Raw genomic sequence first — 26,056 nt, 5'->3', positions numbered from 1 at the left:
CGGACATAATCCCGGCATAATGGTGAAGACACCCAGGCCCTGTATCCCCGGGCCACATGTGGCCTCCTGTCAATTATGTCGCCCATGATTGACGACCACAGACTACTATGGATACCTTATGGTATAATTCTTGTCAACTATATTCTCGATAATACTATTTTTTTCTCAAAACGTGGTCTTAACCATTTGTGGGGCGCAAGTAACAAGACTAGTAGTAGAGATCTTACTGAGAATCAGTTTTTTCGTGCTATCCAGTCATCTTTTTTTAAACAATACCGCAGAATGTGTGGTTATTTCCGATGGCCTCTTTGACGCAGGCGATTCTGCATGGAAAAGTCGAATAGCAAGTAACGCCTATACCGGGTCATGAGGGGTCATTTTGAACATGACGCTAACAAGAATGCTTACAAATGTTGCTTGTTATATAATATTCGTTTCCCTCTATGTTCTTTGTCATATCTAGTGTATACCTATGCATTTTAGAGTCTGGGAAATCATTAACAACACCAATAGAATAGAGCAAATAGAAAGTAAGGAGACTTAAAATAAGTCATAGTCATACAAGACTTAGTTTAAAAAAAGATTTCTAATCGTCACTTCAAGCTATGATTTTATTCTATTGTTCAAACCATCAGAGACCAATATGGGACTAAGTTAAGATTATTCTAACTTTAATTCTGAGCTGGTACAAAGCAGATTGTTTTTAATATCACCTACCCTCATTCTAAACGAGAGCAATGATTTATGGGTAAATGGGGTGTTTACCACCGAAATGCACTCTGGGATAGAAAGTGAAAGCACTTTCACCTGCGTTAGCTGTGTATAGTACACAGACCATTGCCCAGGCGTCACATTCACCCGGTAAGACCGGTTTTAAGAGCCACAGGTCGCGAGATCTGTCCTGCAAAAAGATCTAGCTCTAGTTGGCATGCCAGGCCTACCGCCATTGTCAAGTAGTTTCTAATGCTTTGATACGATAACAGCGTTAGGTTGCTTGCTGCTTTAGTTCTGCGTCACACGTCAGAGAAGACTGCAGCAGAGTTAGCTTGACGTTGTTTCTTTTGGTTGAAATCATTAGACAGACTGACAAGTAGGCGTAGACACCTTGCCCAGAGGGGAGGATCCTCAAGAATATATATCAAGAAGACTGAAGTCATCCTAAAGGTTCTAGCACAGGTAAGCAGTACTCTTAAACTTATTCATTTGACTTCCCTTTCGTTCCAAATGTTAAGAAGATACATTGCAAATAGTTACGACGTAGTTGTCATGACTAGATGCAGCTGTAATTTTAACTGGTGTTTGACTGAAGTAAGTGTTAGACTGCCGAAGGCAATGGCGACACCCCCTTATAATATCGTAATCCCGGCTGTATCTTGCGTATCCACAGTGCTTAAGCGCTAAGACCTTATACAATGCTGGCTGTTGCGGTTGTTTGCTGTTGGGCCTGTATTTAGCCTTGAAAAAACTAACATTTCGTCCAATATAAGATAATATCTTCTTTAGAAGCAAAAAAACAACAACTACTTTTCGTCCGAATTGTGCCACAATCTGCCAGCCACGAACACTGTGCAATTCCTTCAAAATTCACAATCAAGATTACAAAGAAGAAGGAGGAAATGGGAACTTTGTGTAAGCTACGTACATCTAGACAAAGACGTGTAAGTGTTGTGTATTCAACTTAGTGTGTTGTGATGGCCGACATCTTGAAAGTGGGCGGATATGAGTCAGTGGAATGCCAGTTGATCCAGACAGGATTAGCAAAAGTACCTCACGGAAAGGGAAGTAATTTTGCGTCTAAAAGACCAGCTTTGTGTTTAAGTCTCCCTGCATCTCCTTGGATAATGGTTTTTAAGTACAGTATGGAGTAAAGCTGTCATTAGGTGCTTGGATGTTTAATCTTCAAGGTTATCTTGGCCGAATTCTTCGACACTCCATTGTTAAAGAACCTCCTTTGTTTGACGTTCAAATTCGAGGAATCACAGTGCAGTTTGGCACCTATTTCTAGTGCATTATATAGACAATGTTACAGACGGTAGTTGTTAAAAAGATTCGGCAATATTTGCAGAGTTAAGACTATTTGGGCAGTTGTATATTCAAAAAAGGCATATATAAAACCTGTCTATAGTGACCACTCATGGGACCTGAAGATAATGGATAGAGTAGACAGGTGGGCACAATAGACAGGCTTTCTAAAAATGGGTCAATCGGAAAAAAATCATCTGATGGACCTCCTAAATGTTATCACTCGTACAGGTCAGGACGTATACCAGGGGGTATGTTTTGCAAAAGGATTTTTTTTCATTTGTCAGAAATTCATATGGCAGTTCCATTCAATCATTCGGTTTACGATTATGAATGCAACAATGATTTGCTTTTCTGTCTGAAATGCAGGTGTTAAGAAGCACGTATAAGAGACCAGAAAAGATCACTTGACCTGGTAAAAACGTGGGGAATTGGTTTAGTAAAGGGTCACAAATACATATCATATACACCACTAGACTTGAATGTAGGGACCCATTTGATGGCAAGATGTCGTATTACCAGTTCTCGTGATGAGCCGAAAGAAGTTTTTCTTAAATGTTTGGTGTCTTTTCTAGCATCCCCGAAATTCTAAAATGCATACTATTTGTTTGTCTGAGCAACAACATTTTCATGAGCTAACAGTTTTGATGAAACGCTTTGCCTCTTCGATATAAATTTACACATTTTCGATGGTGCTGTTTCCGTGAGTGTTAGTTCAATGCCCAGAAGTGATTCCTTGTGGCCTTGCATTGAGCAAGCTTGTTTTGAAAAAAAGAAAGAAAATGATATCCTTCCTGGTACTTTTGAATTACTGTTGTCCAGACAGCTAATTGGTTCGTCGGTGCTTTATCCAGTAAACAAAGTAGCAGCGGCTTCAATGGACCTCATTGGAAGGACACAGGCTATAATACCTTTCTTACAGCTTCACTCACGTAAGCAGATAATAACAAAGAAATCCAGGTGGTTCCACACATTATAGTTCGGGAGACGACCATTTTCAAAACGTTCCAACTGTATCACCGTGTGCACGGTTGATCGCTGATTGCTGTTGTTTTGGTGATATGATATGACAATGTGGTTTTCTGACTATCATTTTTATTGAGAAAAGATGGCCAAAGTAACAGAGATAAGGTCTGACGCTGGCATAAAAGCAAATGTGTTTATCTGGAATATTTTGTGTATTGTCCAAAGCGTCATAAATAATTGATCACCTGACCTAAAGATGAATGTGTCACCTTTCTTTAGCGCCATTGTGAATAGGAAACAAGATGGCGAACATCATGGACAAACTGTCCAGCCTGGAGGACGAGAATCTGGAGCTGAAGAAGAAACTCGTCGGCCTCCTGAAGGACATAGACTCCAACAAGTCTGATAAAGACACGGAAACGCCTTCAAGTTCTGAAGGGGAGGACAAAAGTCTTGGTACGTACTCACACTCACACACCACTATAGGGGTGAGCAGACAGGTTAGAGAACAATGACCAAATGCCCCTATTCTCTAGCCTCTACCAGGCTCCGCGGATCACTGGAAAAATAGTATAAATTGGCAAAATAAAGTGAATAGTATACCAGGGAGTCGGGGACACTTAGCATACTAATAATCCTATTTAGCCAATCTGTACTATTTTTCCAGCGAACCTAAATGAAGGCTACCTTTCCTCAGAGACGGCGACCATTGAGCGACCAAAACTAAACCCCTTTTTTTGTAGTTCAAACATATTTCATTGATAGAGAAATGTGTTATGTTTGTTTTCTGTCTTTCAAATCATATATACTTTAACATCATGCATCATACTTAATTTACAAAGTTGTAGGTCATATGATTTTGGTTGCTCAATGGTGTCATTCAGAGGAAAGGGGCCGCCGCGCTAAAAAACATGGAATGCGAATTCGAAAATGTAAAGCGACAAAGTACCAAGCTGTTACATTAGAATTACGTATTTGTATTCGGTACGTACTACATAATATATAGTCTCTCATGTTATAGATATTCGTTTGATAAGCGTTTTGTCTAATACTCGTATAATTACCGTCATGTTGTAGATACGAGCGTATTCATAGATATTTGTTTGATAAGCGTATTGTTATGTCAGAGCAGACGAGACAAAAGACAGGAACAGGACACGTAATGAAATAACTATTTCGTGACGATCTTTCAGTCCCTGTGACAAACATTTGAAAATCACCCTGTAGACTTCGTGGATGCCACAAATAAAAGCTACAATAGGACGACCCTTTTTTTCTACAGATTAGAAACGTTTCAAGGCTAAAAAAGACAAAAACCAAGCAACCCACGGGACTATCTATCTTTCGCTACGGTGAAATTTACAACATTGTCTAAGCACACTGCCTTAGAATGGTGCATACAGGAATAGGGCAAATCTGTATATAATAATAATCAATATGTAGCATACACGATCTTCTATCAATACTAGTTAGACTACCGGCTTCAAGGATAGCGTCATGACTTAGACTTGAAGAAAGTTGCCTTTCATTTGGCCTACATGGTGTTTCATGGTGGGCCTAAAGATTGAAATGTTGGACTATGGTTATAAACAGATCATATTTGTAGGGCGTTGGTGTACATAGCGATAGCGATCTAGCATACAATTGAGGACATACACGCAGGTGGGTAGAACTGCCACACAGAACGCACATGGAGCGATAACATTAAATCTGTTTATGGTGTGCTCTTGAACAGCGATTTTTTTTCTTGCCCGCAATCCTCGAATAACACCCCGGGTCATCTATAACAAGGTAGCGTCGTATGGGGCTTGGAGACTAATATGGAGTACACAGTAAAGGTTTGGGTTGCTGGTTGGTCTTTGTAACATGTGGTACTGGGGTAAGGCTGATCTGGTAATTAACCCACTTGGTTGTTTTCTCCCCCGTTGTTACAATGACCACAGGCTCTTCAGGACATCTAGCCTATATAAGTTTGTTTTCTTTTTTTCAATGCGGTCAGGACGTCGCATGCAAACAATAAAAAAATGATATTCTAGTAGTTGCCATATGATAAAACTATTTGTATTCAACATAAAGTTTTAGAGATTATATACTAGAGATTAATTTTTGACTTGTCCAGATGCTGGTGTTTTAAGGTTGATACATGTAGGTAAAGCTAATTCCTTCATCTATAATGATAACTGTAATTAGAGACTCAAAGCATATTTTACACATGTTTGATATGAATACGTGTTATAATAAACGTTCTAAGATTAAGAATAAATATATAGATGTATATTTAGAATAGAAACTGAAAACTAAACTCAAGGTTTCGGTATACGTTGGTTGGTAAAGGCTCCCTTTTCACTGGACGGAGGTCGTTGAACCATACAAATTGGATTTGCATGATGCAAAAATGATCCATAATGTAAAAGTGCGACTTGAAAGACAACAAAACACACAAAAGCAATTCATTAAGAATTAGTTTGAAATATCGATGAGACTTTTGGTCACAGAATGGTCACGTAACGATCTTCGTCTCGGTAGAAAGGGGTAGTATCAGTACCATGATGTTATATGTGTGTTCCTCCGTATAGCGACTACTCCCCCGGAGAAAGATGACAAGACACCGGAGACAGACCCCGACGCCAAAGACGAAAAAGACGTCAAGACAGAAGACCCGGAGCCGAAGAAAGACAGAGAAACCGAACCGGAAACGGACCCGAACGAAAAAGATGCGAAGGATTTGAAGACGGATGATCCTGCTCCAAAGGATGACAAAACGGCTGAAACCTCTCCGGAGCCTCCCGATGACAAAAACGTGGAGACGGAACCTGACGACAAGTCGGACAAGAACCCTGAGACAGATTCTCCGGAGAAGAAACCGAGAGAGATGGAAACCGAGCCGCCTCCAGAAAAAGAGAAAGGCGAGAAAGATCTGGCCACGGATAAAGAAGACAAGAAACAGAAGAATCCGGAAACAAGCCCACCCGAGACAGAACCAAAGGACGTATCCACAGATCCCCCGGAATCCGTAGAGCCTGAAACCGACAAGAAGGAACTTGAAACCGAAGAGCCTGAAACCGAAAAGAAAGAACTTGAAACCGAGCCTGAAGACAAAAAAGAAAGGAATCCCGAGACTGAGAGTCCTGAGAAGGAACCGAAAGAAACGGCAACCGAGCCAGGTGAAACCGACAAGAAAGATCTCTCCACAGACCCGGAAGAAAAGGATGTGAAGACACCGCAAACAGAGCCTCCGTCAACAGATGAAAAAGACACCGAAACAGAAACCGATCCTAAGAACGAGAAGACGGCGTCAACGGAGCCACCAGAGAGCTCTAACGTCGAGACGACAACCGATCCGGAAGAAAAGAATGTGAAGGCCACGGCAACGGAACCGGCTGATACCGATGAGAAAGATTTGGGTACTGAGAAGGAAATTCCAGACAACAAGGAAGTCGCTACTTCCAGCGACCCGAAAGATGCGAAGGAGCTTGGTAAGTTGCTGCGATACGTTCGATTGCCCGGTGGCTGGCATAAGGACATACAGGTGGCACGTTTTTGCGAGGTAGGTGTTGCGCTGGGGAGTGGTCGCTAGCTGTCGCGCATGTGCTGAAACATCTTGCGATGCAATGTGCTTTGCACAAAGGGAGCCTATCGCCGTGGGCACTTCTGCTGTCTCTTTTAACATGTACTAATTGCATGTATATCAACAATGAACTTGCATATTCTTTGTCTGTACTAACGACTTTTACGGGTGGCATCAATTTATCTAAGAGCAACCAGTGCAGCTCACAAGACTGTCAATTTGATAAACGATGGATACGCTAACATGCAGTCATTAGTTTGCACTTAAAATATCAGTTTTGAAAAAAATAGGGACCCCAATTCAAGCTCTTAGATATGGTTAAGAACAGCCAAATGCGGTTTACTTTGAGTTGGGAGAACATTATTTGGTAAAACCAACGGTTATTACCTAGTCTAAAAGTATCCTCCATGGCTTTTGTCAAACAACCTTGATGGTGACCTTCGTTGTTGTATGTTAGATATAATACTACCCGTGGGAATATCTACACATTCTCACCGGCAACAAGGGCTATGAGATTAAACATTAATGTGGGAATCAGGGGTCCGATGTAGGTGTTTGGTTACAGTCCTTTCAATTCTGAATCATTGCCAAGTAGATGGGAAAGGCACTAACCAAATAAATGTCTGCCAATGGGTACTGCTGATAGACATTCACTTTGTGAGGAAAGATGTGCTTTTCGAATGAACATAAAAGGAAAGAGACAAATACTTGCTACATATTAACTTTCTATTCTCATACTTTCCACACCGAGGGCATTGGTTCAATAATAATAGGCAGAATAGCCCGATTAAAGGGAAATCGAACCTTCTTGTCCAATGATAGGGTTGCTAAATAGATTCATTGCTTGCCGCGAAAGAGTAACACCAGAGATCAGCTACAATAGTTTCATTGCCATACAGACAAGTCTGCATTTTCATGCTACTGTTAGCTCTGGACACAGACCTGCCGTGTGAAATGCAGAACTCATATCTATCTTCCTTTTGTGTTTGACTTTTTGCTGGGAAACAGCGACTGCTGCACTCTTTATCTGTCCCTTCTTACAATGTTTCAAATTGTGGCACATCTCTGTGATTCTGTGTCTTTTCTGAGCTCTCTTTGTAGAGGCGGATTCTATTCTGTCATCTATGGTTGCAGTGACCTCCTGCTGTCTGTCTTACAGTCTGGAACGGGTGAGAGGTTGGAGATGGGAGTTGCAACCTCGAGCTCTTCTCTTTATTGAAGAACTATTTGGACCGATCTTCTGTTCGTTTCTACATTTGCTTATGCATCGTATGTTTTACAGAACAATGTTTTTTCTTCGTCTTGTCCTACGCAGCATACGACTCCACAGATACGCTGCGATGTGTTTCAGACATCAGAAACGATGCGTATGATTTGGAATATCTATATTAGAATATCAGTCCCTTAACGCATTTCAACCCCGCAATATAGGCACAGAGGTAGAAGAAAAGGTACCTAAGACAACTGAGCCCGAGGTTGAAGAAAAGCCTGACAAGCTGACCGCTACTGACCAGGACGAAAAGGACGACAAATCCCCGCAAACAGAGGCGCCTGAAACTGTTCCCAAAGAAACGGCTACAGTGGAAGCCGAGAAAGACGCAAAGGCAGTCGGAACTGACAAGGAGGATAAGGAAGAAGCGGAAACGGAGACTGAGGCGCCTCCGGATCCGATTCCGAAAGAAACAGAAACGGAGGTACCCGAAGCCTTACCGAAGGAGACAGCGACTGAGCCCGAAGAGACCGACGACAAGAGCTTCGCGACGGACCCGGAGAAAACCGACGAGAAGGATGTGGGCACAGAGAAGGAGGACAAGGAGGAAAAGACTCCGCAAACAGACGTTCCCGTTGTGGTACCCAAGGAAACGGAAACCGAGGAAGAGAGTAAAGAGCCCAAGAGCATTGGTAAGCCACGTTACTGTTATAAGCAGGTGCTGCGCTGGGTTATGTTGTGTCATGATGACTTTGTCATCATCCTTACATATGTCCGAGAGGCTCTTCTAAATCTCCTCTACAATTGTTGCTGACTATCAAATTCTTGCAGATATCATATCTATGTATCTCTCTAGCTCTCTAGCTGTGCCTTTTTATCGTCCGCACATGGGCAGATATGTAGGGTCTAAACCCATTTTTGTCATTCTCTAAAACTTCTTTTGCAGGGCTTGGTAATTTTCAAATGTATAGATGCCATGTGCTCTTAACTACTGAATGCTGTCTTTTCTAGAACACCGTAGTATTGCTAAAATATCCACTTCAAGCATATCCATGTTTGAAATTCGGTACATTTTAACTTTGCTTGTCATTTGTACCTCTAGCTTTTCAGAAGTAACGACTCAAATGATCTTTAATTCTATCCTCGACCTAGAGGACAAATGTACAGCTAAACCTTAGGTTCAAACGTTCAAATGAAGACAACGGGATGAAATGCAGCAAGCAGCTGAATTTGAGACATTGACAAGGAAGCAACAGAAAATGGAGAAGACTACAATATGGCCACTGTTTGACTGATGGTCAAGCCCCGGTCGGCTTGGCTTTGAGCTTTTTTACCAGCTCAAACACGCTTAACATTGGCCACTTTTTATAACAGCCGTTCTTTCTGATTTGCCGTTCTCATATGGTGAGCGTAGTACCTGAATCCGACCCCGTAAAAAATGCCCCGGAGTTTGCTGGTAGACCTCGGCGGGCAGGCAACACTCCCAACACCGAGGAGATTCCCTTAAGCTTACGCTCAGCTGGTACCAACCTGTAAGCCGCTGTTGCCTCTGTGGATGATAAAAAAAATGCCAAAGCGCCAGGGCTACATTCCTCGCACTGATATTACTCTCTTACTATTGTGGGTTCTTGTCAACACTCTTAACATTGGCGCCATATCTCGTACTATCAACTGTTATTCATAAAAGTGGGGAGGGAGATTTTGGTTGATCATATCAGCTAGGCTGAGGGTGACCCATTGGCCAATGTGTTGCTTCTGTTTGCATCAGGTCTGTACTTCTCAGGTGACCCATTGGCCAATGTGTTGCTTCTGTTTGCATCAGGTCTGTACTTCTCACTTAATTCCCATCGTTCTCGATTTTCCTCTCCTTTGCTGGGCAAAGCATAATCATCCCTATAACAACCCCATCTCCAAATGACTTACAGTCCTTTCAGGGATATTCGCCGTTTTAGGCCCAAGCAAGTTTTAGAGAGGACAATAGCGACACTTACGAGCCCAAGCCTTTTTCCTGCTTCCTGTATTTTCATTGTTTCATATGTTTACAATCTTTTAGCAGTTGATAGCAATATATAAATCATGTATGCAATCTCACAACAAATATAGAAACCATAGCGGATGAAAAAGTGGCTAAAGCAACTGAGCCTGAGGTTGAAGAAAAGCCGGACAAACTGACCGCTACTGATCAGGACGAAAAGGACGACAAATCCCCACAAACAGAGGCGCCTGAAACTCTTCCCAAAGAAACGGCCACAGTGGAAGCCGAGAAAGACGCAAAGGCAGTCGGAACAGACAAGGAAAAGAAGGAAGAAGCAGAGACGGAGACGGACGCACCTCCGGATCCGGTTCCGAAAGAGACGGAAACGGAAGTTCCAGAGGTCATTCCTAAGCAAACAGCTACGGATCCGGAAGAGACCGACGACAAGGCTTTTGCTACCGATCCGGAAAAGACAGACGAGAAAGATGTGGGAACGGACAAAGAGGCAAAGGAGGACAAAACTCCGCAGACTGATGTTCCAGTTGTGGTACCGAAAGAAACTGAGACAGAGGAAGAAGCTAAAGAGCCGAAAAGTGTTGGTAAGCTAGAACGTCTAATGAACAGTCAGGTGTTGCGCTGGGATCGTCGTGGCAAATTGTATGGAAGCCGATTCTGCCAACAAGGAAGCATGGGATTTCTCTTCCGCTGGTCCTTGTATCTCTAGCTGGTACCTCCAAAAATCCCCCCCAACCCCTCACCGTTCGTCCTCACCCCCTAACCGGCCGCCCTCACCCCCTCACCTACCGCCCTCACCCCCTTACCTCCACCCCTTACCCCCCTCTTAATCATGGGGGCGCTGTGTGAGTTTGGCAGAGCGGTGTGTCGATTCTCTCTACTTTCCTCGGTCGAGTCTTGGTTCTGTTCAGATCTTGGTCATGAAATACCGACCTTTTCGTATCAAAACCCTGCTGTTCCTTTCTTCTGATTTTTCTATTGTTGTTCTGACAATTTCATCAATGTTATTTCTTGGTCATGCTCATCAAGACTTTTGCTGGCAACGGACACCTACACGTTGTAGCGACGTTTTTGACATTGGCAGGATATATTGAACATGGCTTTTTCAACTTGGTCCTTTTGCTGGACAACGGGTTGGCAATGCCGGTGGATATATTTGTATTGTTGTCTATCTTTATAAATAAAAAAGGGGCTTTCTCACGATACATAAGATGAGATAGTCCATTTCAGCTCATATTGAAAGTCATGTCTGTCTTTAGCTTTGTTAGCTTTGAAACGTGTATATTATTTTGATATGTCTTTTCTGTTTTGCTATTTGGTACATGTATGCCTCCAGACACACAAACACAATACCTGCAATGACTGCAGCCTTTCCACGGTATGCCATTGTACGCATAAGCCAGAACGATAAAACGTTGAAAAGCTGATACATACTAATTAATGCCTTCCCCTTATAAAACATCAGTACCATTGGTATATTTTCTTGACGTGCAGACCAATTCTTGTTCGCCGTACTTTAGCTGAGGCGTATTTTGTGCTCTAGCCATGTGCTATTTCATATATCTCCTATTGTCTTGAATGAATAATTACACACTTTACATTTCTACATACTCATTAATCTTGAAACATAGGAACGGTAGCTGAAGAAAAGGTACCTAAGACAACTGAGCCAGACGTTGAAGAAAAGCCTGACAAACTGACCGCTACTGACCAGGACGAAAAGGACGACAAATCACCTCAAACAGAGGCGCCTGAAACTCTTCCCAAAGAAACAGCCACAGTGGAAGCCGAGAAAGACGCAAAGGCAGTCGGAACTGACAAAGACAAGAAGGAGGAAGCGGAGACGGAGACTGACGCGCCTCCGGATCCGGTTCCGAAAGAGACGGAAACAATTGTTCCGGAGGTCATTCCTAAGCAGACAGCGACGGATCCGGAAGAAACCGACGACAAGGCTTTCGCTACTGATCCGGAAAAGACAGACGAGAAAGATGTGGGAACGGACAAAGAGGCGAAGGAGGACAAAACTCCGCAAACCGATGTCCCAGTTGTGGTACCGAAAGAAACTGAGACAGAGGAAGAAGCTAAAGAGCCGAAAAGTGTTGGTAAGCTAGAATGTCCAATAAGCTGGTGCTGCGCTGGGATCGTTTTGTATGCAATAGGTTTTTGTCTTTACAGAATCGCAACTTATCTCTTTGTGATGGGTGCTTCCGATGGGTACCTGGAAGCAAAATGCTGGTGGTCATTATACCTTTACCGTTTGTTTTATCAGATACTTTGGAGTATGTTTTAAATCGATGCATCTTTCTTCTGCCATAGCTCTTGCTCTTTTAGATCCTGTATTTTTCTAGCGATGACCGCAAATTGCCTATTCACTTTGTTTTCTTGTAAACCACGTCTGATGAGTACTGCTGTGGAGGAGAGATGACACATCTTGCAGGAATCTATTCCGGCTCTGTCTTATCTTTGTAGTGCGCAGTGTTTGACATATACGGTTGTATATGCTGAACACTAGACGTTGTAGAAGTGATTATGGTAGGAAAAGCTCCAAGCTGGAATATGGGAATCTTAACTCTCGTGCGGAACCACTGCTCTTGCGTATGCATTCATTGGAGGTATCTACTTTCTGGGTTTTCAGTTTGATATGGATAGTATCATCCATTATGTGCACCTGTTCAGTCTTTGCGCAGTGGAATTGGCAGCGAAGATGGGCTCAACATGCGCTTATATCTTTCTTGGACGTGTTACGTCTTTTATTCCATGTATTTTGTGGTGATTAATATTACCTGGTGCACACATGTCGTGCTGTATGAGAGCAGGCAACGGAGGGAATTAGCTGACTGATGAAAACCTGCCAACATTTCCCTCCGTTGCTCTCACACACATATCGGTGTGCACACATTATTGTGATGGAAACGGCGTTGTCATGGCCTACCGATGACAATCTATCTTTTTTTAAGAACATTGTACTAATGTGCTATTCAATTCCCAATATTCAGGTACTGTCAGCGAAGAAAAGCTTGCTAAAACAACCGAACCTGATGTTGAAGAAAAGCCTGACAAGCTGACCGCTACTGACCAGGAAGAAAAGGACGACAAATCACCACAAACAGAGGCGCCAGAAACCGTTCCCAAAGAAACGGCCACAGTGGAAGCCGAGAGAGACGCAAAGGCAGTCGGAACTGACAATGAGGTGAAGGAAGAAGCGGAAACGGAGACGGACGCACCTCCGGATCCGGTTCCGAAAGAGACGGAAACGGAAGTTCCGGAGGTCATTCCTAAGCAAACAGCGACTGATCCGGACGAGACAGACGAGAAAACGTTTGCCACTGATCCAGAGAAAACGGAGGTAAAGGATCTCGGCACGGAGAAGGATGAAAAAGACGAAAAGACACCTGCGACCGAGGCTCCCGTCGTATTGCCCAAGGAAACAGAGACAGAGGAGGAATCAAAAGAGCCCAAAAGTGTTGGTAAGAGGGGCGAAAGCTGAGGTCTACGAACCTACTGCAAAACTTGGTGGCATACTTCTCATTTGCTGGATACGAGACGTTTCTTATGTTAGCTCCTCTATCACTGCTGGTATATCAGTGCAAATACTGTAAAGGGTTCTTCGTGCGGGTGCAGCTGTTAGTGGTATTTGAAAATTTGAAGTCTATGGGGAGTGTCAGAAACGGCGCTGGTACATTCGTATTTTACTAGCTGGTGACACGGTATCTTACTGGTTTGTTACAGATTTGCCTGCCCTTTGGTTGGACTTGTCACATTATTTTTTGCCGTTTTCTCTGATCGCTCCTTCCTACAGCAATCAATCTTAAAGAATGCTCGGCAAATACTTATGTGTAGATGTGTTCATAGACTGGTTTATTGGAAGCAACTGCTCGCAGCCGCAGTGTTCTGATAGCTAAGGAAGACAAAGTAGTTGGTATCTCGCACATTCTTATTGTGCATCAGTACAATGTCATAGAGGGACGTGCTTTTATCTACAATTCTCTCTCTGCAACTCTGTGGTTACAATATGCATAATGCATATACTGGCATCTACCTTCTTCAGAGACTCTCCATATAAAGTTGGTGTATAGTCAAGCTTGATTGGGTCGAGGATCTACATCTTCTCCCTCAGCCTATATATGTGCTTACGTTACAGATGTCTGTCATAACTTCAGGACTATGTACTATGTCTTTGTTTTCTTCGTCTGTTGACAGCCACCACTCCAGAAGAGAAGGCATCGAAGACGACCGAAGTTGAAGTTGAAGAAAAGCCGGACAAGGTGGCCGCTACCAACGAGCCGGAAGAAAAGGATGCCAAAATGCTCGGCACGGATCCGGAAGAAACAGATGAGACCGGAGTACAGACTGATGCAGCGCCTAAACCAATACCGAAAGAAACGGAAACGGAACCAGAAGTAATCGAGAACAAGCAGACGGAAACGGAAGAGGAGGAGCTGGATGGTAAGACACTCGGTACAGACAAGGAGGAAAAGGACACTAAAGATTCGGAAACAGTTGCTCCTGTCATCATACCAAAAGAAACGGAAACAGAGGTGGAAGAGAAAGACGGAAAGGACACAGGAACAGACCCGATTCCACAGGAAGACAAGGGAACCGAGATGGATCTCCAGACGGATGAGAAGACCACTGCCACTGAAAAAGAAGTTAAAGATGAAAAAGCAGAAGAAACAGAAAAGGAAGAAATGGTTGAAAAGTATCTGGAAACAGATCTGGATGAAGTGATGAAGAAAGACCTGGCAACTGTTGAGGAGGAAGTCGTACAGAAATTAACGGAAACAGATAAAACCGAAACCGAAAGCGTTGACACTGCTACTGAGGTGGAGGAAAAAATCGCCAAGGTTGAGGAAACTGATAAGACGAAGACTGAAGAGGTAGGAACCGCCACAGAGAAGGAAGAGAAAATAGAGAAGGACGAGGAGACAGATGCACCAGAGAAAGAAGCAAAGACCAACGCCACAGACAAGGTGGAAACCTTTCTGAAGGAGGTTGGAATCGAGAAGGAGATACTTGACAGCAGCACCCAGACGATTGAAGAACTGGTGGAAAAGGCGATAGAAACATTTGAAGAAGAAAAGGACGAGAAGACATATGAAACTGACGTTGAGGAAAAAGAGCCCAAGACAACAGAAACTTACAAAGAGGAGAAAGATGTGAAGCAAATCAGTGTAAAGATCGTGGTGGAAAAGGTTGACCAAGGAACCAGTACCAGTATGGATTATGTGGAGGAGGAGAAATGCATTGAGACCGATGCTGAAGAGGTCGGAACTACCGTTGTGTATCAAACTGACGCAGAAAAGAAGGAGGAGAAGAACCTAGTGACAGAGGAACAGGAGCTTCTAGAGAAGCTTATTCATACAGATCAAGTGACCACAGCTGACGCAGAAAATATCACAGAGGCTTCTTTCAAAGAAGATAAGAGTCTGACTACTATCATCTTCGTTGGAACGACCCAAGGTACACAGACGGAGAAAGATGTTGCTGATAAGACGATCGGTATTGTGAGGGACTTGGAGAACAAGCAGCACGGAACAGACGCCATTGCTGTCAGCGCTGGAGAGACACAGACGGAGGCGCTTGGTGTAGGCATGACCTCATCTGAAACTCAAACGGAGAAGGTGGAGAGAGTGAGCAAGGAAATCGCAACAGTGAAAGCCGAGAAGAAGCCCGTGAAGACCATGGCGACGGACAAGGTTGCAGTTCAGGACAGCGGCACTCAGAAGTCAGGACCTCACATGGACCCTAAAGCCACCCAGACCGAAGAAGATGTAAAGGAGGAAGTCAAAGAAGTAGCGAGGATCCTGGTAGGTAAGACACTCCAAACAGACATCATAAAGAAGGTTGGCAAGAAGACCGGTACTCCAGGCGGCAGACCACGTGATTACGCAAACACTCAGGTGCAGACTGATGACTGGATTCCAGACTTTGGAAAACCAGAGGAGAAAATCGAGGAGGAGGAAGACGCTACCGCGGTCCAGCCAGTCGGACCTGTACGTGAGACAGAAGAAAAGATAATTGAGACTGACAAAACGATCAAAGTGAGCAAGAAAACAGGCACCAAAGGAAGTAAAGCGTATTTGGTGTACAGAAGCAGTGGTATCCAAACCGACGAGCAAGCTGTTGAAGAAAAGGAAGAAAAAGAACTGGCGAATATCGGCATTCAAACAGACGTTGTCGAAGAAGAGGAAAAGGTAGCACCGGCAGAGGAAGTCACGGTAACCTTTACTGTTGGGTGTCAGACAGACGTTGTGGAGGAGAAGGAAGATGTCAAACAGGTTACCAAAGAAGAGGCAGACGAAGACAAAGCTGCAAGACCAATCGAACCTGTCGTCGTCACAGTCACTGTCGGCTGCCAGACAGAAGAAGAAGAGAAAGAGATCGTCGTCCCCGTGATTCCAGAACCTGTCGAGACCAAGACGACAGTTACTTTTGATATGTTGATCCAGACCGACCTGACGGTGGCAGAGCTAGACACCTGGAAGGTGCAAGTCAAGATGGACGTCATGCAGATACAGACAGACCTCACCGGGTCGGACATCGACGCTTGGCAAGAAGCGGCACAGATCGTCCCGGAGCCGAAGGCGATCACAACTAGCGCTGGATCACAGACCATGAGCAAGGTGATGAGGAATGCGAACATGGGGACCGTCATCGAGGGGATCTTCAACGAGCTGGTTCAACTGAACGCTGGTCAGATTGTGACCGACAAGAAAGTCACAGCCAACATGGCCATACAGTTCTCGCCGAAAATGGAGAACATGGGAGTGCAGTTTGCGCCTAAACAGGTTAGTATAGTATCCTGCATGTCAATTAAAACTTAGAATTGGACTTAGTTAGAGAAGAACAACACGTTCGGTCAACTCCGCTTGCAAAACAAAAGAAATGAAAATAATTCTGCAGCATTGAGCAAAATATTTGTGCTTCATTTTCATGAAATTGACTGTATGGAATTTTAGTTATAATAGAATGTATTCTTTAGCTAAATTTCACCGCAACGATAACCACAGACACCAGTCATGCGCTTCCTAGCGGCAAAATGATCAATGATCAATATCATTGTATTACAGGACTCGGCTACTACCCAGACCAAAGATCAGAAGGCCATATGCAGGACCATAGAGACTCAGACTGTGAAGGACAGGAAGAAGTACCGAAGTATGGAGACCCTCAAACGGGAGAAAGACAAGGAAAACATCAAACCTAAACCTGTTTCCCCGGGTGGTAAAGGGCAAATCACCCAGACGTGAGTACATCATCACTTCTCAGCAACCGTAGCTAAATATAGAAAGCTCATTGTGTAACCTGGAATCATGACTGATGCCAGGACCTACATCAGCCAGCTTTTCGGCACCGAGTCCAACATACACCGCAAGGAAATTTTCCCTTAGCCCCCTCCAATTTTCTTAGTTGTATTCAGAAAGGCAAAATGACCGGGACGGGCTTAGTTGGTCTGGCGGGGATATAAGCTTACAGTACCGAGGAATTTCAGCCTGTAGCCTTGGGAGTGACTGGTGACCAGGTCACTCAATGTGTGGCTACGGCTATTGATTGTACTGTGTCATTCGAATGAATGTATCATTGATTGTCTTGACTATGTTGTAGGATTACGGAAGTGGATAGGAACATAGAGACACAGATTCAACCGCCATTCCAACAGATCCAACAACCGACTTCACCAACCTACATCATCATTCCGGCGCCGCAACCACAACCAGACATCTGGTTTGACCAGTGAGTAGAGAAAACAACGTTATGAATATATATATATATATATATATATATATGCATCTATACATCTATGCATCTATCTATGCATCTATCTATGCATCTATCTACGTATCTATCTATCTCTATATATGCATGTATCTCGCTCTCTTTATCTCTCTCTCTCTTTCTCTCTAGTGTAATGCAGTTGATTCGTATTGAGCCAATCGCAATTAAACTTATCAATGAACCATTATGGGAAGTACAAGTTGAAGTTTTTTTTTTTACTGAGAAGTCCCTGACAAGACTTAGAACATATTGAACTGCTATGACAGTTGTGTTCCTTTTGCCAAGTTGGCAGTTACGATGTTTAAGTAGCCTATCATAACCGCAAACGTGTGCCATCTCATTGACAGGACACAACAGGTTTACGAGCAGGATTCCTTTGAAGACGACCGCTGGGAGGAGCCGACGCCACCGAAACGTCCGTCCCCTCCCCGCAGGGAGGAGGTCCTCGTGCAGAAACCCGCCAGGGAGAAGCAGTACTGCTCCGGCTGTCATAACGAGTTCGACATCAACGACAAACTCATCAACTATAACGGCTACTACTACCACGAGATCTGCATTCCGTAAGTTCTATATAATTAGAAACAAAGCGTTTGGTTCTACGTTTCCATTTAGCTGTAGGGTTCATAATCTAGACGTCGTGTTTGCATAATGTTTAGGGTATTTGGCCCAGAACCCAGAAGTCCTTGGTTCAAATTCCCTGACATGCCACCGATGTTGTGCATTTTACACGACTTTCTTCACTCCACTCGGGCGTAAAAATGGGCATTTAAAGTTACAGCAGAGGGTTATGCACCGCCTTCCAATAAAGTGCCCTAAACAGAGTGGATAACAAACCACTACCCTAAAAAGTCTATGGGACTGCCTACCTACCTATCGTTATAATCTAGGGCTGATATCATAGCCACATTTAAGGTTCTACTACGAATCATAACTTAACCGCTGACTTCAACTTTGCCCATATGTAATGTCTTACCTCTCCTCATGCTGCGATAAGTGAAAGATGTCGGGACATACTGGAGATGCCAAGGTCTGTATAAGGTTTTAGTCATTTATGTCGTGCAGAAGCAATCTTCAATCTTGATTGTGCTGACTTAACTTTGCTCTTTGCAGATAGCAAACAAGAGCTTTTTAGCTTTATAGATGATAAAGATAGCACGGAGAAGCTGTAGAAGTTGCAAAAGATACTCGCCTTTTTTAGAGCTTGCCAGTGTAACCGGTTGGAATGAAATGCCTGTATACCGGAAGTGACGTACATTGTAACATATCTATATTTTGTGCTGTGCAATCATTGAACAGGAGGAAGACAGCACATCACTGCCCTGCCTGCGACGAACCTCTTCAGAATGACGAGAAGAGAATCTACCACAACGGCCAACTCTACCACGACAGATGCATGTAGGTGCTTCTTTCTTGGTTTGGTTATTTACAAGGCATCATAGACTTTTGATGATACACAAATAACAATGACGAAAGATCTCTCAACTGCAATCTTGGTCATGGAATGGAATCCTCGACTTCTATGTCGACACTTTATGTAGATTGCAGACTCAGTGTGCAATGGATCACATGTAGCTGATAGTTTGTGGCATTCTCCGTCTAATCAATTTTTAAAAAAAGTGCTAAGTGTGTTCACGACAGAAGTATGCTATAACGTATATTCTCCGGACGTACCTTGATTAGTAAATGCATTTTTTTGTATACAGGGTCCTGGTAGAGATCACAGAGACTACAGTAGAGAAGGGAGTTGAGGTCTGTGCCGGATGTACCCTTCAAATCAAGGAGGACGAGACGACCGTCATGTACAATGGCAACGAGTTCCACCAAGCATGCCTGTAAGTTTGTAAGTCCGGTGGTAGCTACATAAAATTGTAGACGTTTGGGTGTCTCTGCGATCGATGACACTGCTGTGTATTGTGCTTTATTTGTTTCCTACGTATACAGTCTGATTCCTTTGTCAAATAAAAGAATTAATGTCCTACATTAAAAAACGGTAATCTGAATTTATAAACGACAAACCAATGACCACAAACATAGAGATGAAGACAAGTCAAAGAGTTTATCTCCAAGCAGATCTGACTGGAGATTCTGGTCCGCTGGATACGTTTTGCCCCCGTAGGGATCTGCAAACACTGGCATGTCCTACACTGACATTGGTAGGTTGTAGCTGGTATAAAAGGTAACTATATCTTCATGTAAATGGAGAATTTCAGTATAGAACGAATGGAAATCCAAGAGGAACTTGCCACATGTTGAAATCTGTACCTGTGTTGCCCAGACGAATGCCCCTCAGCAGATGCGCGGCGTGCGAAAGGCTTCTCTCCGATGAGGACAGAGGCATCGTGCACGACGGACTAGTATACCACCAGGGCTGCCTGTGAGAACACAACGTCATTTCCATATCACAAGCGCCTGCTACATTTGCCACGTCAAGTTGAAAAACGCCAAGAGCAGCTTGCCTCATTATAGCTTTACAGAAAGCATCTACGAGCTCAAATTGTCAACACGTAGACATTCTAGATCTATTTGACAGCTATTTGTCATGCAATATAGAGCTTTGCATGCAAATGTCTCCATAACCCAGAATATACCTTTCCTGGTGTGCTTGCTGTCCAATTCTGTTCCACATATCGAGCTGAATTTGTTCCAATTATTCAAGCATGTTACGTAGAGTGGTGGCTGTCTTACTTTGACCTCCAATGATATACTGTATATAACCACTAGGCTAAAATCAAGCTTCTGCCTGCCGTTAATCTTTTAACTAATTATGTCTTCCCAGTTATACCAAATATCTATCCTCACATTTAACTTGTTACCCACTATTTCACTAACTATCCCCCATTCAGACCCTTTTCCGCGACTACCCGATTCACGAGAAAACCAACTACGCAGATCAAGATGTGTGACGCATGCGATCGTCCAATCAGTGAGCTCGAAAAGGTCACGTGGAAGGATGGAAGGCCCTTCCATGCCAGATGCTTGTAAGAGTGCCTCCAAAGTTCAGGCTTGAGTTAGCAGGCGCGCTTTTTCAGGAAGATTTGGCAATGTTTTCAGCATTTGGCTACTATTCCATGTGCTGTTTCATGCAAGCTTCTTGCAGAAAGCTTCAGGCCCTTGCGCTTATGTTCACAACGTTAGGACAATCATTGGTATGCGCCATGTGAGATATCCATCATTCAGCGGCGACACGTTCATTGCGACGCTTATATATTATGCTTTACCCCTCACGAAAATATAACTGCTTTGTGTTGATCAGAGAATACATGTGCAGACTACTTGCAATGGAGGAGATTTGGTAGGCATGCCATCTTATCCATAATCATCTGAGATTAGATTAATTCGTTGTCACTCCCCCTTCCTTGCTCTTCAGCCAACCGCGGCAAGTGCGAGAGGACCTGTGTGGGGCGTGCCAGCTTCCGATGGTTGACCCGGACCGCGTGATCAGCTACAACGGCGTGGACATTCACGACGAATGCATCCCGTGAGTCGTACGTTCATTCTTGTCCAAGAAAAACTGTCATTTATGCCCGATTTCCAGATCTCGTCCACCGTTACTCTCGTCTGGACAAACTCTCGCGAGACGTACGCGAGAGGTACGAAAACGAGGTCAGTGTTGCTTGTAGTTTCCAGCTGCAGAGACTATCATCATCAGCTTCGGTAACTTAATTGTGTGAAGAACAATTGCATTGTATTTGTATTTAGCATTTAGTGATAAGAAAAGAGGGACATAGCATTAATTTGATGCTACATATACATGTACAGTGCCTAGTTTCTTGCAATGAATATCTCTCGTGTATTCTAATGATGATGCTACAAAAAAGTTTTGGATCAAAATCTAATATTTTCAATGATATTACCGCAAGTATGAAGTCTACTTCTGTTTTGTTTTCATTACAGACTGTTACGACGCATGGTAACCACTGGGTAAGTTCATGATTCATAATCAACATTTGTTTTGATAACACATTTCGCTATGATTTCTCTGTGCACATAATCAGTGATGGTAATCAGTGTAATAGTGTTCTTAATCACATAATCAGTGTACACATATACAGTCACAATACAGTCATGCCTAAATACTGCATCAGAATTAATGGAATCTAACACGTGAAATGTTCACTACTTTCAATGTTCTTTAACAGAGAGGAAAGCGGACAGCGGCCTGTGAGCCCCAGCAAGTATCCCAACTGCCAGATATGCGGGTAGGTTTCAAGTCGCTTTGATTTTGATGTTGTTTATACAGTAGAGATAATGAGGTTCAAAAGACTGGAGATGTGTAAATCAACAATGTAAATTCTTCGCATTCTAAATGGTGTATCAGATGTGATTTCGTTTCTTGTCTGCATACAACCTGTTTTCCAGAAACAAAAATCTAATTCGGATGTTTAAGATAAGGTTTTAAGACGATTGACCCGACGTAGCAACATTTCGTCTTTATAAACCATTTGTAAAATGCACAATCTTTGTGACCGCCTATTTTCCCCACCAGAGCCCAGCTAGGACAAGACGCAGTAGAAGTGAGCGGAAAGGGTTACTGTCCCAAATGTTACCCCATGGTCCAGTATCCTGTCTGCAACGGCTGTGGGTAAGTAGCCAAGGAATATGTCATCAAACATATTCAATGAACAACGACTTTTATTGTACACATATATCCACTGGGTTAAGTACAAGTCACAACAAAAGAATAGTATACAGATGCATCTATTCATTGTCAAGTTACTACAAGAATTATAAGATATATGGATTTAACTTATACTCGCTTCTTTGTAATGGTATAAATGTATCACATGTAAAATGACAGAAATGCTGGTCCTTCATTGGTGTATTTGGAAACTAAACGATCTCTCATCTATATTCAGGGAAGAAATAACGGGCCCGTCTGTGACTGGGATGAACCGGAAGTGGCATCCTGAGGTACGTAGCAAACTTTATGTCGTTAATAACTACCACAAACAAAGAGACATAAAACTGAATATATGTTTCTGTGTGTCATGAAGTTTTGTTTAGTTATGTGTGTTGACAAGGACCACAGGAAGAGTAGCTGCAATGTACTTGTATATATTGTAAATTGTGATTTTGAATAAACTCAAACTCAAACTTTACAAATACTATAATACGAAATGCAATATAACCCGCTTCGGTCTAATTTAACCATACATGTAGTATACAAATGGCTGCAACAAGCAAGCTGAGAGAGAATGCTACTGCCTTAAGATAAGTGAAAAACAGATCATGTCACACGATATGTACTGATTGTCAATGTTGATGTCTCCCCAGCACTTTAGTTGCTCGGTCTGCGGGGTTCCGTTCGAGCAGCTAAACCGAGTGTACTACGAGTACAACGGACGGGCCTACTGTAAGCGCCACTACGACGAGGTACATGGCTTTCTACTAATACATACTGATGCTTCTCGTTATAAATAAAAAATTACTAACAAAACCCTGTTCTCGACAAACTTGAAGTAAGATGCTGTGTATATTCTCTTTAAAAAGCGATCAAAGCTTGTCATTATTAGCAGTTCTTCGATCCAGAGTAAGTATATATGGCATTGTTAAGGGTGTTTCTCTTTTGTTTCAGATGTACGAGATATGTTACCACTGTGACCGGCCGGTAGAGGGAGAAAGTAAGTACTTTTATTCTTAGTACATACACTAGAGATGTTGAATGTCAACTACAATGATGTATGTATTTCTTACCATTGAATGATGAGTCCATAGTGACATGACAACTAAAGATGACAAAAGTTCATAGCAATGCACTTTTTAGTCTGACGGCCAATGTTATTTTGAAAAAAAACTCTAATATTATGGGATGATGTTAGACAGATATATGACGATTTTGAATGTGACTTGCAGCTGTCGGAGCTTTCAATAAGTTCTGGTGCGAAGACCACTTCAAGTGCTCGTTCTGTGACACCAACTTCTCTCTGCAGTAAGTATTGAATTGATTCATCTCGACTGAATTGTATTCACGAGATAGTGCAAAAGCATTGTAACTTTACTTCGAGTATACAACGTACTGTGCAGTCCATAAAAAGAAGAGTTTGTAAATACACACATAGAGGCTAGTGTTAGTACTATAGTATATGGTTTCCACTTCTTCTCTATTCGTTGAGGTGTTGGGAATGTAAGAATAGAAATGTTTGTGTTTGAAGGTTTATCTAAACGCGGTATGAATGTGTATGAAAGTGAAGAAATATAGTTCTATCTTACTATTATCTATCTATGTTGTTCAATGTACATTCTATTACAAGATGATTTCAAGCACGTTGAAGAGCGCGCCGCATTTATCCCGATGTGAGAGGATCAAATAAATCTGCCCGGATATGCAGTTTGTACTGTTAAGAATTAACCTGGTGTGTTACGCCGTGAGGCGGTTCACATGTTTACATTTAGACAATTAGTCTAATAGGATCACAGCACATGACTAAGATGCTCCAAATATTTGCCTGATGTATATGTTTTATTCCTTGTAGGTCGAAGTTCTACGAGGTAGACATGCGCCCGGCCTGTAAGAAGTGTTACGGGTCGGTTCCCCGTAAGAAACACCGGAAGACGAAACTGCCCGCCTTCCAAGACTCCTTCAACATCTGGCAAAGCGGTAGTGAGACTGAGTGATCCATGAATGGCGACAAATATCATGGCAATCTGCACAGAAAGTAGTCCATGCTATTCAATTATTTCAATACCTTAGATTAGTCGTTCAATCTTTATCAACAACAACAGTAGAATATACAGCTGGATTCTGCTGAATTTGTACATTGTCTAAGAGCTACAATGCGAAACCCCAGTAAAGATATATGAGTGGAAACTAGAAACGCATATACATGAAGTACATGCAGTAACGCTGAATCCTCCGAATGTTTTGTAGGTACAAATGCATATTAGGTTAACTTCTTGTAAAGGTGGATAACCTGGTGGAGGAAAGTATTACTTTTAGTGGACTTTTTGGGACGGACTTTCGCGATTGTGATTACAGTAGTACATATGGCGTCAAAGAAATGAGATTATTAGTGAGCACGAGAATATATAGATCATCATAGTTAAAACATATATAAACATATTGTAGATGTGTTTCAAGTGTATGCTAGTCTAGTAGGTGCATGTTCATTTATTTCATAGTTGTCTAACGTTTTTAAATGACAGTGTACCCAGCACGTATCTCAGCATTGATACTCATAATTCTACGTTTAACGTCGTAGAAGCCTACTATTAGGATAAAGTTATGTACTCACAAACTGATTTGCTCTCCTCTCAATGGATTTTTTTTTGTTGGGTAACTTTTTATTTGTTACAATATATGGACATGGGAATGGCTGTGTAACAGTTTATAATAAATGTTACAGTATATCTGAAATGTTATTACAGAGAATTGGCAATGATTATAAAACGTTACGTTTAAATGTTTTGTTTGCCACTGGCAGTTATGATTGTGTTGATTATATATGCTCTTGACATAATGCGTCTACTATGACCCGTTAACATACTATCTAATGATGGTAGAACGTGCTTACCAATGGGTATTAATCAATTATCATTCATCTATTTATTACTTCTTTATTTCGGGTTTGCAGACCCATAGCTTTTATGTTTAATAGTGGTAAAACACGTAAGTAAACATTCGTATTGTCATATTTATCAATGTACAAGGAGGATATGGTTTCAAATATTTTGGTGTGGGAAAGCGATCATGATAACTGTATTATACACTGCATTTAAATATATACTGCATTTCAATATTCCGATTTGTAACTTTGCTGACAGGAATAATTATATTAGGTGGCAAAATGGGTAGTGATATTTGTTTTAATAATGACAAGAGGGACATAGGTAAAAATGAATGTGATAACAGCATGCTATTGAATAGTTATTAAACTAACATTGGGACTAAAACCTAAGTGTAGTCGTGTCGTTCAATGTTACACACCACTCGGGCTCTATCTGTAAAAGACCTCCACGGGCCTCCGCTGCTTGCATCACCCTGGTAGTCCATCCACGTCCTGAGCCTATTTTCACCAGCAAAGCCCTTTATATTCTGGATTAACGACGTCCCCTGAGGTCTACCACACATGCCGTAAATAAGCTTTTTAGTTGCTTCGTTTCGCCTGTAATTCTACGACTTTGCATACTTTGGCTGGTAGGGCGTCCACACAAAGACATCTTTGTTGTGAGTTCTTGGCCATAGAGGGAATGCGTCAAAAGAATACGCGGAATTTAAGACTTGATCCTGACGATCTTCTGGAAGGATTGTCTCCCTCCCCATAACAGAAAACAAGATTGGCAACATAAAAAGATGTTGCCATGGCGACGGTGGTCTCTGTTCACGTTTTCGTTTCGTTTTTAACCCACATGCAAATAAGGACCTCGCATAAGCGGCATAAATCATATCAGTCGATCACCTTCTCTACCAAAATAGCACATGTTGTCCAATGTATGAAAATCTTGTTTTTACAAAAAAAGATATCATACCATTTCCTCATAAATTATGTCAATGAGGCCCTCTATATGTCTAATAGTGGCCACATTT

The 26,056-nt window shown here is 42.5% G+C and overlaps 1 protein-coding gene across 5 annotated transcripts; it reads left to right on the top strand.

Moving 5' to 3' along the window:
* Positions 1–873: 873 nt before the first annotated feature.
* Positions 874–25,422, top strand: LOC136422378 (myb-like protein X). Of its 5 annotated transcripts, XM_066410106.1 has the most exons (22): positions 876–1,176; positions 3,283–3,444; positions 5,565–6,464; positions 7,988–8,458; positions 12,753–13,223; positions 13,957–16,544; positions 16,827–17,002; positions 17,362–17,490; positions 17,880–18,092; positions 18,829–18,927; positions 19,236–19,364; positions 19,808–19,906; positions 20,376–20,510; positions 20,900–21,010; positions 21,427–21,453; positions 21,672–21,731; positions 22,019–22,114; positions 22,389–22,443; positions 22,807–22,905; positions 23,108–23,153; positions 23,386–23,461; positions 24,006–25,422. In XM_066410106.1, the coding sequence occupies exons 2-22, from the start codon at positions 3,291–3,293 to the stop codon at positions 24,145–24,147; spliced, it is 6,276 nt and encodes a 2,091-aa protein (XP_066266203.1). In that variant the 5' UTR covers positions 876–1,176; positions 3,283–3,290; the 3' UTR covers positions 24,148–25,422. The 5 variants fall into 5 exon arrangements, with proteins under 5 accessions (XP_066266204.1, XP_066266203.1, XP_066266205.1 ...); XM_066410108.1 differs by lacking the exon at positions 7,988–8,458 and having other exon boundaries at positions 877–1,176; XM_066410110.1 differs by lacking the exon at positions 12,753–13,223 and having other exon boundaries at positions 877–1,176.
* Positions 25,423–26,056: the final 634 nt, after the last annotated feature.

Source organism: Branchiostoma lanceolatum, chromosome 17 (genome assembly GCF_035083965.1).
Source record: "Branchiostoma lanceolatum isolate klBraLanc5 chromosome 17, klBraLanc5.hap2, whole genome shotgun sequence".
Lineage (NCBI taxonomy): Eukaryota > Metazoa > Chordata > Leptocardii > Amphioxiformes > Branchiostomatidae > Branchiostoma > Branchiostoma lanceolatum.
Note: the sequence above shows the minus strand (reverse complement) of the source record. Positions and strands in the feature narration are given on the sequence as shown.